The 13,275-nt window shown below is 43.5% G+C and overlaps 1 protein-coding gene across 4 annotated transcripts in view; it reads right to left on the reverse strand.

The window, feature by feature from the left end:
* The window catches only part of SCNN1B (sodium channel epithelial 1 subunit beta), a 54,617-nt gene that overhangs the window by 26,856 nt on the left and 14,486 nt on the right, over positions 1–13,275 (reverse strand). For 3 of the 4 annotated variants that reach the window (XM_040439331.1, XM_040439330.1, XM_040439332.1), the window contains 4 exons: positions 7,690–8,009; positions 7,304–7,601; positions 2,546–2,736; positions 677–783 (listed from right to left, as the gene is read on the reverse strand). In XM_040439331.1, the coding sequence (XP_040295265.1) occupies positions 677–783; positions 2,546–2,736; positions 7,304–7,601; positions 7,690–8,009 (916 nt within the window). Of the gene's footprint in view, positions 1–676; positions 784–2,545; positions 2,737–7,303; positions 7,602–7,689; positions 8,010–10,117; positions 10,229–13,275 lie in introns of those variants that run through there. The other variant, XM_040439333.1, reaches the window with a different exon arrangement.

The raw sequence follows: 13,275 nt of genomic DNA on the forward strand, positions 1-13,275 counted from the left end.
GAATCACGTCCTTGGGTGGGCTCAAGAAACCCAAGTCCAACAATGCCTATAGGTGTCATAAAATGTATACATAATATTGTGCACACCTCACTACTTTAGAGGTGCTGTGGGTAACGAGAATATCAGATCCCAAATAACATACTGTTTTTGGACACTAGTTCTATTTAATAAATCACGAACTTTGCATTCAGAAAACCTTTGAGTGTGCATGGGATTCCTTTCAACAAAATAATGCACAGACCACCCTACCCGAAGTGATATCAGTAGTAATAAGTCAAAGCAACTGGAATTGTATTTTTCTTGAAAACTTTTGATCATCCTACTGGCTTTCTCAATTAGAATAACTTTTTTAAAGAATCTCTGGAATTGAATACTGGAAACTGAGAAAGCCAGTCGGATGAGTTGAGAAACGTCTTTAAGAAAAAATACAGCTGATTTGATTTATTACTACTCATATACAATGAGAACCTTCATAGACATTCCCCTGAAGGGACTTACCTTTTCTGCATTCTATCTCTTGATGTTAGAATTCCTGTACCATTCTACATTGTAAATCCAAATAAACTAATGCTATTGAAAATGGAATCTACTCATGGTTCAGACTCTACGGCTTAGAGGGGGTTAGATCTTTGCCTTTCATTTTGTAGTGTTGTTAAATGAAGAAGCATATTCCTACCGAATTCTGCTCCTGGGTTAGCGGATACCAATAACTCTTGACCTTCTTGACCCCAGTTGAAGATATAGCAATTTCCATAGTCCTGATCGTAAATATGTGTGAAATTCCTGCAAGAGAGAAGGCTGCTATCACCATCTACTGTATATTGTACTGTATCTACTATATTCATTTAGCCAAAAACCCACCTGTCATCAATTAGTCTTAAGCCCAAGTTTATCCCATGCTAAGAGCAGAGAACTGACATATCCATTTGCATATAAAGATCCTTACAGGTCTCCCCCTCCTCTAGCTACCATGTGCCATTATTGAAACTAGTGTCTCCTCAGATGTCAGAGTGGCCTTTTGGGCCCATTAGATACCAGTGCCAGGATAAGACTGCTACCTCTACACCTATGTTGGCAAAAAGAGTCCCCAAGGATGGGGACTCTTTGGTGGTAATAGCCAATGCAAACTTAGAAGGTCGTGGTGGAAAACCGTTCTCTGTGAACGGTGGCTAAACATGGGTTGGTTGGTATTGCCATTTGGTTCACCCTCGACGAACTATATCAAGTATCTGAAATGCCTCGTGTGATGGAGCATGCCAATATTCTTTGTGCTCACATATTTATACACAATTTTACAAAAACAATGCTCCTCTTCACAAAAATTATTATCCAGGAGATACTATATCTCCTTATATAGACTGCCTAAATGGCATAAGGAGTTTTATAGGCCAGGCAACGCTCCTCTGGGCTGGGAACCCTCTTTCCAAAAATTATTAGATACTGTGTGCTAAGGATTCCAGCCCTGATACAAAATCTTTATCAGAGCCCCTTACCTACCATGTGCCATTTATACTGGTGGCTACTTATGAGACATAGAAGCCTCAAGGCTCCAAAAAGTGCCAAGGCCTGGATGCAACTACTGCCTTTGCACCCCCTCTAGCTACACCCCTGTTCCATATAGATCCATATCAATGTTGTGGCCTAAGACAACTGAGCAATAATACCTCTCAAGACCTTCTGAACACCATGTATTGGTTTTAGATTTGATTTTGACGACGTCCCTATCATAGAAAGGACCAAACCAGTCTTGATTTTACAGTGTGCATTGTACTCCAGAGCTGCATTCACAATTCTGCAGGTCATTATTGTAAACTGTCAGCAAGTGACGGACATAACTCTAACAGCTTATCTGAGCTTCTGTAATTTAGTGGGACAATTAGGTCTCCTAGACACAGTTAGACTAGGTGACTGCTCTAGGGTTCTTGCATGGTACCTATCCTGGTTGGAGCCATGTCCTTTGTTTCCAGCTGGCAAGAATAGGACTCCCCTCTCCAGTGGTGGGGAGTTGACCATGGTATGTATGTAGGAAGGGGTGCAGGGATAAGCCAACACCACCCATGTCTTGGGTGGCAATACTTGTATTTAAATTTTTGCTACGTGGACCCATCTGTACTATGCATGCTACTGCTTGTTTCTTTAGATCAGATTACTGTTCAGAAGTAAAGGCTTCAAGTTTCCAGAGAAAACTCTGTTCAGATGTGGATGCAGTAAGGGATGCTGGGAGATTTTATATCTGAAGTCTGCAGAATTGTGAATGCAGCTCTGGAATATAATACAAGATGCAACTCAGAATCAGTACACATTAAGCAATCTAATGTACAATGACTCTTTAACATTAGTAGATGTAGGTGTGGTAAGCTCATTGGTGCTAATGCCAAAATGTCTCCCAAAAGGAACCCTTCCCCCCTTTAGGTCTATATTTTAGTGAATAGAATTAATGTCAAAACCTCAAGATTTGTACGGCTATAGAGCTCTGTAATCTCTAGGATAGACAACATAAAGATATACATGTGCACTTTCCACCTAGCCCATACCCTTTGTGTACCTGTAACTGCAGGTGTCTCCTCCAAACATGCAGGTGAGGATCATTTCTTCTGCCTTGTAGCCCATTTCAATCTTGTCTTCTAATGGTATTTTTGAGAAGATACTGGAAAACTGCAGAAGATACCATTCCCGTATGGCTTGGATGCCACTGGTAAAGTTCTTGTATTCACATTGCTTCCCATTGTTGGTGCACTGTAGAAGAAGTCAAAGTATTGGATATTACATGGTTCCTGAAAGGTACTGATTCTCCTTGCAGCGACTCAGCCAGTAGTAAGGAGTCCTAGGGCAATGATTCCTGGGAGAATATGCAAAATAGCTCTCCTCCAGTAGGAAGATGACTGTCTTTCTAGTATCACCTACAGGTGGCTTCTCTCTGTAAGTCAATATCTGAGAGCTTTAGTCATGACTTGGCTGAGCTGCCATATCAGATGAAGCCCCTGGACCAGGGTAAAACTTTTTCCTAATTTTGTACCAACCCTATGAGGGAATTTTGAACTGGGAGGCCATATGAAGGCAATCAAAGCATTTAAAAGGAAGCTCCATTTTTCTAGACCCTCATGAAATGAGCTTAGGATTAGCTAAAATGAGCTACCTTAAGGTCAACTAGTAGAGAAAATGGCTGCATGTACCTGCTTAAATCGAGCAGTTGACATGTTTTTCATCTTAAGGGAAGATCCTCCAGTATACAAGTCAATATGTTCAACGGTCCAGAATGGAGAGTGGTCAAAAAGTTATTGTTACTGCAGTCGGAAGAGAAGACACGGGCAGTGAGCCCTAACTGGAACCCTGACGGCTTTCCCTGCCTACTTGCAGTGCAAGCCCTAGGCAAGTCCGCAACTGGTCGACGTTCCCCACCCTATTAATAAGGTGCAAGACAGACTACACACAAAGACAAAATCACACAAAAGCATAGTCGTACAGGAATGGGTCAAAACCAGGAGGGCTATACAGTACCAAATCGAGAGACATAGGGTAAATAGCCAAGCCAAGATCAGAACCAGACAAGAGACACAAAAAACCTGAGGTAGAGAGTGGTCAAAAGCAAGCCGAGGTCAGTAATATGAGCAATCCAAATGCTCAGACAGAACTGGAACCAGGAGAACAGCTAGGGATTCACAGACTATCACTGGCAAGGAAATGAGGCCAGAAGGGGATTTAAATAGAGCGCTGAGTCCCTGGATCAGAACCTGATAGGTTCATGGATTCTGCGCTCCATTGGACAGGAACACAACCCCCCACAGTAGTCACAGGCACACCTAAGTAAAATCATGCACTAATCTCCCCCAGCATACGTACGCCACGGGAAGAAACAAAGGATTGTGCTTCATTGTTATGGACGCAACCACATCATTGGAGGGGCGTCGCTGTGCAGTAAGTCACGGGGGACGTGGCCCGACAGAGCATCTCACCCGGCGCAGCTGTGCCGAAGCCAGAGACCGCAGCGCTGGGGCCCAGGCAGGTAAGTTTGTGACAGGTATGAGGAATGTTCTTATAGTGAAGTGGTCTTCAACGTGTGGCTTCCCAGCTGTTGTAAAACTACAACTCCCAGCTGTCGTAGCATGCTAAGGTGCAACAGGTCGGAGACCACCACTATAATTGTCTTCTTAATCACTCTCTATTGTGGTTAGATTTTTTTTAAAAATACTGTAAAAATATCCAAAAAATCCATATACCCGGACAAGGTATGATGCTTCATCTGTGGCCCGGTAACTCTGCACAAAAGTGACTGGCATAGAATATCTGGATAGAACCTGCCACAGACTGATACAGAATGAACGCTTTGTATCTCGATGCTCTATGCTCCAATGATTTGTTTACCGGCTTCTTTTAAATGTAGCAGACAGGATTTTACAAGGATTAAGGTCCTTGATGAGTGCCAGGCGCTTGTGTCACGTGTAGCAGCCTGGCTGTCTCCTACTAGGACCATGAGAAAGAACAACAAGGACCAGGGGTGTAACTACCATAGCGGCAGACCATGCCACTGCTATGGGGCCCAGGGCAAGAGGGGGTCCAGTTGGGATCATCTCCTCTTCAACTGCAGGTGAAAACTTGGTCAGGACTCAACCCTCTAAAGAACCAACTTTTAGCAAACGAGGCAGTGGAAAAAATGGCCCAAGGGTCAATGAAAAGGGTTTTATGTCCTGTGTGGGGGGAGGGCCTGGTTTGATCCTTGCTATGGGACCCTTACTTGTACGCCACTGACAAGGATACTTACATGGTGCAAACACTTGGGACACTGGTAAATCTACTTCATATAGTTATCAATACAATGACATAGGTAGATAGATGGAAAGATAGATAGATAATAGATAGATAGATAGATAGATAGATAGATGATAGATAGATAGATAGATAGATAGATAGATAATAGATAGATAGCTATGAGATAGATAGATAGATAGATAGATAGATAGATAGATAGATAGATAGATAGATAGATAGATAGATAGGAGATAGATAGAAGATAGATAGATAATAGATAGATAGATAGATAGATAGATAGATAGATAGATAGATAATAGATAGATAGATAGATAGATAGATAGATAGATAGATAGATAGATATGAGATATAGATGGATAGATAGATAGATATGAGATATAGATAGATAGATAGATAGATAGATAGATAGATAGATAGATAGATAGACAGACAGATAGATACATCAGATGCAGGTAAAACTGAAGATACCTATATACATTAGATTAATATTGGCTGAACTGACTAGCTAACCATCTAATGTGTATGGTTCTCTTGACTCCGATGAGAAGAATTGGGCAGTTGGATGTTAACATGCCCGAATCTTTTGTTCTCATGGAAATAAGCCACCGACAGAGGTGTATGGCAACAGTTTTCTCCCCTCTGCCCATTCAAAACACATGGACACTTGGTTGATTTGAGCAAGAAAGCACATATAAGGTCCATCTGTCTAAACGAGTATATGGCTGACAGCTGTCTAAACCGTATGGCCAGCTGAACTCTCCACCCTGCTTTATGCTGCCTTTCTCTTCTCTATGGGGTGAGGAAGGAGTGCCAACACATCACAGGCCATTCTGTCCCAAGATGGAGGACATGGAGAAATCACTGTCTAGCAGCCAATCACAGGGCAGCTTCCATTTATCAAGTGCAGGATTCAAAATAAAAGCTGCGCTGTGATTGGTTGCTAGGGACAACATCTTTCCTTTTAGACTGCTTCTGTCGGCCATAAGTTGCTCAGTCAGACCCAACACCAGCGAAGTTTTACAAGCACAATTATATCAGACATCTTTTATAATCACATCTTGTTCCCGAGAGGTGCAGTCAGTTACCAATTTATGGTCACACGCAGTACGCAAGCCGAGGTCACCCTTGGTTTACTTTCCTCTCATGTTTTCCACATTGCAGCACAGTACATCTTGTTTATTGCTGCGACCAATTTATGTGAATTTTATTATGATGCTTCCAAAGGATGGAAAGCCTAAAGGACCAGACGTGGATCTGCATCCGTATAGTGTGTATCAATTCCGCTAAGATAGGGTTAAAGGGGTTGTCTGAGTGTTTAAAACTGATGACCTCTCCTCAGGAGGGGTCATCAGTATCTGATTAGTGGGTGTCCGACTCCCAGAGGCCACGGCGCTCCGGTAGGCTCGGCGGCCTCCTTCTAGGCCATATAATGTTACATTCATCAGTCACATGACCTCTAGGCACTGCTCAGTCCCATTCAGCTGCAATATCAAGTACCGCCATTATCCTATGGATAGCGCTGTGCTTGGTCAGTTTAGAGGGGGCCCCCACCGATCAGATACTGATGACCTCTCCTGAGGATAGGTCATCGGTATCCAACACTTGGAAAACCCCTTTAAATGAAAATATAATTTTTTACGCTATACTTTCTACTGTGGAGGGAATGGGCCTCACCAGGAGTTGAAGCCAATTAGACATCAAAGTAGACATCATCTTTTTCCAATGCAATTTTGAGGGTGTTGTCACACATATCGCCCCCAGCAGTGAGCCCGGTGATGTAATCGGCACTGATGGGCGGGCTTTAGCACTGCCGTAGCCTGTAAAACAGCTAGGGCAGAGCTAAAGCCTGACATCACATCCAGTGACGCAACCAAACACACTGCCGGGCGGAAGCCTCCGCCCGGCAGTGTGTTATAGTAAATAAAAAAGCCCTTGCCCTGCGCGATCCTGCGCAGGGCAATGGAGAGCATCGGAGCATGAACTGCTCCGATGCTCATGTCAGGGGGGCTGCCTGGGTGAAATTATGGGTATGTCCGGGTTCAGCTCTGAAACCGGACAACTCCTTTAATGAATAGTTGGCACTTCTTGGGCAATCCATATGACCATCTCTTTTGGTTGCTTCCCAACTGGGCAACTATCTGTGATGGCACCCTTAAATGTATCGCATCCATAGTTGCCAACTGTCCTGAATTTGACGGGATTGTCCCTGATTTTCAGAGACAGTCCTAGCAAATGTGTGCTGTTCTGTGCCAAAAGTGGGCGGGAATAACACAAACCCAACCCATAAGTGGGTGTTCTTGGTCAGGATAAGGATGTTCCCAGGGGTGAGGCTTACATGTCCCGATTTTACCAACTGAAATGTAGGTAAGTATGCCTATCATGGATGGGGCTCAACTGTCACATGACTGTAAGCCTGTCACCTGCTGCCTGAGTAGTAGTTAGCATACAGTTTTCGGGGGAAAAAACGGACTGCTACAACGTTGAAACCATACTGTAACTGTTAATATCGATAGCACAGTGTGCATTGGACACTTACCAGTTGAATGGCCACTTTAAATCTCTCAGCATATGCAGTTTGGTTGTCTTTGGCGGTAACCCGAGAATAATTTGTGCTGCTATCAAAGATGTTATAAACCAATGGATTGTCTGGGTCATTTTCGTCGATAACCACTAGTGGCATGTAATTCCACAAACTGGGGTCAATGGTCTCATTTTGGCTTATGTTTGCTGGAGTCATTGCACCGAGATCCCTTTGGCTGGAGAACTGGATCCGGTCTAAAGCTGTGGCAACCAGCTCATCCAGCTCACGCAAGTGCGGCTTCACGCGTGAGTATCTGAAATGAGACGAGACGACCACACTCTACATCACGAGAAATTACAGATCCAATGGATGTGACCAAATATATGACCTTTTATACTCACTTAAAAGGATTGGCATTGCAGACGGTCACAGCGGGAAATACCATGGAGTTGAAGCCTATGGAGAGAGACACGCTAACCCCATAGGACAGATACGTCTGTATGAGAATGCCCCACTGCCAGAAGACAAGAGCGGCGAAAAATAGGGTCAAGAGGAACCACAACACCCTCTTTTTGGGTCCTTCCGAGATAATTCGCTTCGGTCCATGAGTATTGGTGTTATTGCAGAACCAGACCAGTAGTTCTTTATAGGTGTAACCTGGACCCTTCTGCATGCGATGTAGGGCCTTTGTGAAATACTGTCTAACTTTCTTCATCTTGACCTACAAGAAGTCCAAACATTGAAATTTTCAACACATTGTGTTCTAAGAAATTTCCTACAGATACAGTGAAACCTTTATAAAATAAATAACACCTGTTTGAGAAGAGCACAACCTTATCCAGACCTGAGGATCTGTGGCAGGTTTTCAATTCCACCATATATTATGATCACTGGCCAATGACCATCCTCTTTGAGAAGACCATCCAGCTAGAAGACCACTTTTCAAAGCAATTTTGGGTGGTTGTCTCAAAGTGGTTTCGTTGTATATGTTATACTCCTGAGCAGCCGTTGCTCATACATGAATAGGATTAACAGAGCTGAAGAAGACCAGACAAAACTAGTAGGCTAAGTCGGAGTACTCAATGCCAAGTGGCAGCTGCAAAGCAAATGGAAGATGACAGTGTATACACAACTACTAAGCTATGTACTCTTCTCGTGCCACAATCAAATATGCAAAGCTCTGCCTGGTAATCAATGAGCATGATAGCCTCTTGAGTCAGCTAACTTGGATGCCAAGAGGTGGACCCCCACCCATCTGATATTGATGGCTTACTCTAATGGAAGGCCATCAAGAAACCTATCATGGTCTTACTACTCAGCCGAGGTGCCACATACATGCTTAATGTTATTTCACATGCCAAACAAAAGAGATGTGTAGACGCAGCATGTATGGTAGCTCAGAGATTCTTTTCGTCATATCCTGCGTGCCACCGTATAGTGCCTACATATACAGAGGTATTGTTTTCAAGAAGCATGATAGCTCCATAGATCTCTACTGTAACGCCTAAATTTGCACAGTGCTGTAATATGGACATGTGCATTAGCTCTTATTGCTAAAATGAAACCATTCAAGCTTCCAGAAACCATACCAGTCATAAAGACTACTAAGAAAGGTTCAGCCCCTGCCCTCGTCTTTAAACTTTCATTTTGTAAACTCCCTAGTCTTGTCAGACTTGAAACCAGATATTTTCTATTGCTTCATCATTTCACAACTTCACTATGTTATAATTAAATAATTTCATCACCTGTCAGCACATACCTACCTCATCAGCCAATAAACACCTGGTGGATCTTGCAGAGTAAAAAGGTGCAGGTCAGAAGATTGGCCAAAAAGTAATATGTACTGTAAGCTTAAAAGGGTTTTCCAAGATTATTTTTTACTGTACGGTATCTGATCTCTGGGGGTCCGACACCTGGGACCTGTGAGCGCCATGGCCTTCTCCCTGCTAACCATGCACAGCGCCGTACATTGTATAGTGGCTGTGCTTGGTATCGCAGTTCAGCTCCATTAACTTCTATGGCGCTGAGCTGCGAGTAGGCCACGAGACTGATGAACGTGTCTTCACTGGCATTGGAAAAGCAGAGAGAAGGGCGCGTTACTCACAGGAACACAGTTGCCTTCTCAAATAGCTGATCGGCTGGGGTTCCAAGTTTCGAACCCCCTCTGATCAGATACTGATGACGTATCCAAAGTATAGGTCATCAGTATAAAAATCTTGGAAAACCCTTTTAAAGGCTGTGTTGACCATTATTGCTCTACTGCATCTAAAATAAAAATAAAAAGAATCAACTTTATAAGTAGTCTTAGTCCAATGGTTTTGTGTCTACAGCTTCTATGCACATCAACATCTCCACGGGTACAGATTACAAACAAGCTGTGTAGTCTGATCCTGCATTCATATTCCTTGGTCTTCTAGGAACATCCCTCCCCCCCTCTCCTCCTACGTTTTGGAAGAGTGGACAAGTGAGCCCTTATGGTAGTTGATTTGTGCCACTAAATACACCTAACTATACTATGGAGTCAATAGTCCACTACCAAGTCAAAGTCATTGTGCTACCAAGTGAGCCTAAAAGAAAGACCCCTTGGGTCAGCTCCGTAGCATTCACATAGACTGCATCGTATGAGACGGAAATGGGGTAGACCGTCACTAACAAATGATACGGTGGAGGATGCGGGCAATCTCAATAGCCCAAAAAAAGGTCTTGGGAGGTTGACAAACGGATTAGGGAACAAGTGTCTCTCTAAAATCTATGATATAACTCCAAAAATATAATATCCAGGAAATTACAGTCTCACCTCCTCTTTATAGATAAAACAACTACTCTCACCTTATCTGAGGCTAGAGTGCCTTTTCCTTTGAGGCTGAGGTATGTACTTAGCTCCCAAATAAACTTATTTATAGCACTGGAACGCTGAAAGAACAAGCAGGCGGTGCTCGTCTTAAGGTGGATGAGCCAAAATGGCTGGAAAACTAACCAGACTAGTTCAATGGATGGGAATAGTGACAAAGATGTCTCTTGTATTACTCAGAGCTGCCGAGATTTAGAAACACTGAATAATGGTGTTCTACATACATGTCCCGTGCTCTCCAATTATATTGTTATTCTACTGCTGCATATTTATCCTATGATTAAAATATTGTATATAATAGATAAATGCGTTTTTTTAGACTAGCCAACTAGAGGAAACTACACCCCGTGGAGGAAGTTATAGGTGACACACATGTTGGGGTTGGAGAAGCCTGTGGTCTGTATCTACATATTCGGGGTACACCTAGCCTTTCTGCTGCCTGAGGTGAAAACTGAAATGGCGCCCCTCCCTCCCCAATGACAATTTCTTAACCTTCAGCCCATGGCCCTTTGGCTGCCCCTCTCTTGCCTCTACCTGGTGCTGCCTAAGGCGATCGCCTCACCTGGCCTCATTGGTGGTGCACCCTTGTACATATTCATATTTTGCAGATTTGTCCCGTGCTTTTGATGCATTTATTTCTTGACTTGTCTTGCTTGAGCAGTGGGCTTCGCCTATGTAGTATTACTTTGTAATTTGCAGGCTGCATAGGCTACTCCTTTCTTTTAAGTGACTGCCACAACTTTATTATCTATTTACTGTCTTATTTTTAGGTGGGGCTACAAGATTTACTATTTATTACATTCATTGTCATACTATACACTAAACTGTAAGGCTAGTATTACACTAGCGGATTAGACAGACGATTGTTGGGAAGGTAGTGTTCTTTCCAAACAATTGCGGAGGAAGATCTCCTCTACTGAATCATTGTTTGCTGGCAGAAGATCGTGATTAGACTGCACAATCTGCCGCTGGAAAGCAATGATTTTTAAGCATGCTGAAAGATTCCGATTGCCAAATGAATGAGTGTTTGCCCGTTCATTGGGTAATCTGCGGCAGTTATTAAACTGCCAGATTGTCGCCAGCGAGTGGTCCTACATACGCGCGTTAGGCTACTTTCACATTAGCGTTTTCAATTCCCGCTATTGAGATCAGTCATAGGATCTCAATAGTGGAAGAAAACGCTTCAGTTTTGTCCCCATTCATTGTCAATGGGGACAAAACGGAACTGAACGAAACGGAGTGCACTAGAATGCATCCCGTTCCGTTTGGTTGCGTCCCCATCGCGGCCAGAATAACCCTGCAAGCAGCGTTTTTCTGTCCGCGGTATGGTGCGGAGCAAGACGGATTCGTCCTGACGCACAATGTAAGTCAATGGGGACGGATCCGTTTTCTCTGACACAATAAAAAACGGATCCGTCCCCCATTGACTTTCAATGGTGTTCATGACGGATCCGTCATGGCTATATAAGACATAATGCAACCGGATCCATTCATGACAGATGCAGGCGGTTGTATTATTGTAACGGAAGCGTTTTGGCAGATCCGTGACGGATCCGCAAAAAAAGCTGGTGTCAAAGTATCCATAGCGATGATCTGGCCGACAGTCGGCTACTGTAATATAAGCTTAAAGCTGTTGTTTAATTGTTTATTTATTAAGGCGCCCCCCCCCCCCCCCCCCCCCCAAGACCTTATAAATTTCTGAGTAAGGCTATATTTACACTACAGTGAAAAATGGCCTTGTGGCGCCCGTTTTAAGAACCATTGAAGTCTATTGGTCTATTCACATAGCCGTATTTTTTTCTTAACAGGCCTTGAATAACGGCTGTAAAAAATAAAGCAAGTCCTATTTTGTCCATTTTCAAAGACCAAAAGCCCCCATGATCTTCAAGGGGGTCGCATTTTAATGGCTGTTTTTTTTTAAAGAAAGGCTGTGGATCATTTTGCCCCTTTTAACGGCAATTTTATTTCCACTGTTGTGTGAAAGTAGCCTTAAAGGGCTTGTTCAGATGTTAATATTGATGATCTATCCTCAGGATAGGTCATCAATATCTGATCAGTGGGGGTCTGACACCCGGGATCTCCGCTGATCAGCTACGCCTCGTCTCCTGTAGAGCGGTTACGTAGTGGAATTACAAGCACTCGCCCCATTCGCTTGAAAGGAGCGGGTACTTGTATTAGGGTCCATTCACACGTCCGTAAGTGTTTTGCGGATCCACGGATCCGTGTATCCGCAAAACACAGACACCGGCAATGTGCGTTCCGCATTTTGGGGACCGCACATCGCCGGCACTTAATAGAAAATGCCTAATTGCGGACAAGAATATGACATGTTCTATTTTTTTCAGGAACAGAATTGTGGACCCGGAAGTGCGGATACGCAATTCCGTAACCGGGCAGCACATCGTACGGCCCCATAGAAAAGAATGGGTCCGCAATTTCGTTCCGCAAAATGCGGGACAGAATTGCGGACGTGTGAATGGGGCCTTACTCTGCACTTCAGAGACGCAGTGTAATGAAGAGGAAGCAGCTCTTGAATGAGGCGCCGGCTCCTCTTCAAACAGCTGATCGACGGGGGTCCTGGGTGTCGGATCCCCGCCGATCAGATACTGATGACCTATCATGAGGATAGGTCATCAATATTAATAGCTGGACAACCCCTTTAATAGAGGCATCCATCAATTAGCTATTAGCTCTGGAGGACCCAACTTGTCAGACAGCTCATCGATTTCAGTGGGAAGCATGTAATGCTTCATTTCCCCTATGGGGGTGCTGTAGAGAAACTGAACAGTTGCTGTGAGGTTTTCCAAAAGATTACAGCTGAATTGTTCTGTTTCCAGAATCTAATTATACACAGACTACCCTTGTTTTCTTCTGTAGATATATGCTATCTATTAGTACATCAAAGATTTGCTAACCTGCTGCCCACCCCCTCCCTCTACATTTTTTACAAAAGTGTTGAGGGTGGTAGACAAAAGGAAAAAGTTACAACTGTACTTTTCTATGCCAGAAGACTGGTGTAGAACCTTAATAATTGCCCCCAAGAGTTTTATTTGACCACTTTTGTTGAATGCCTGACCTATGTAGACAATAGGCTTTTTTCTGCATTTTATGATTGACACACAAATAATCTTAAAGG

This window comes from Bufo bufo, chromosome 7, assembly GCF_905171765.1.
Source record: "Bufo bufo chromosome 7, aBufBuf1.1, whole genome shotgun sequence".
NCBI classification, from domain to species: domain Eukaryota; kingdom Metazoa; phylum Chordata; class Amphibia; order Anura; family Bufonidae; genus Bufo; species Bufo bufo.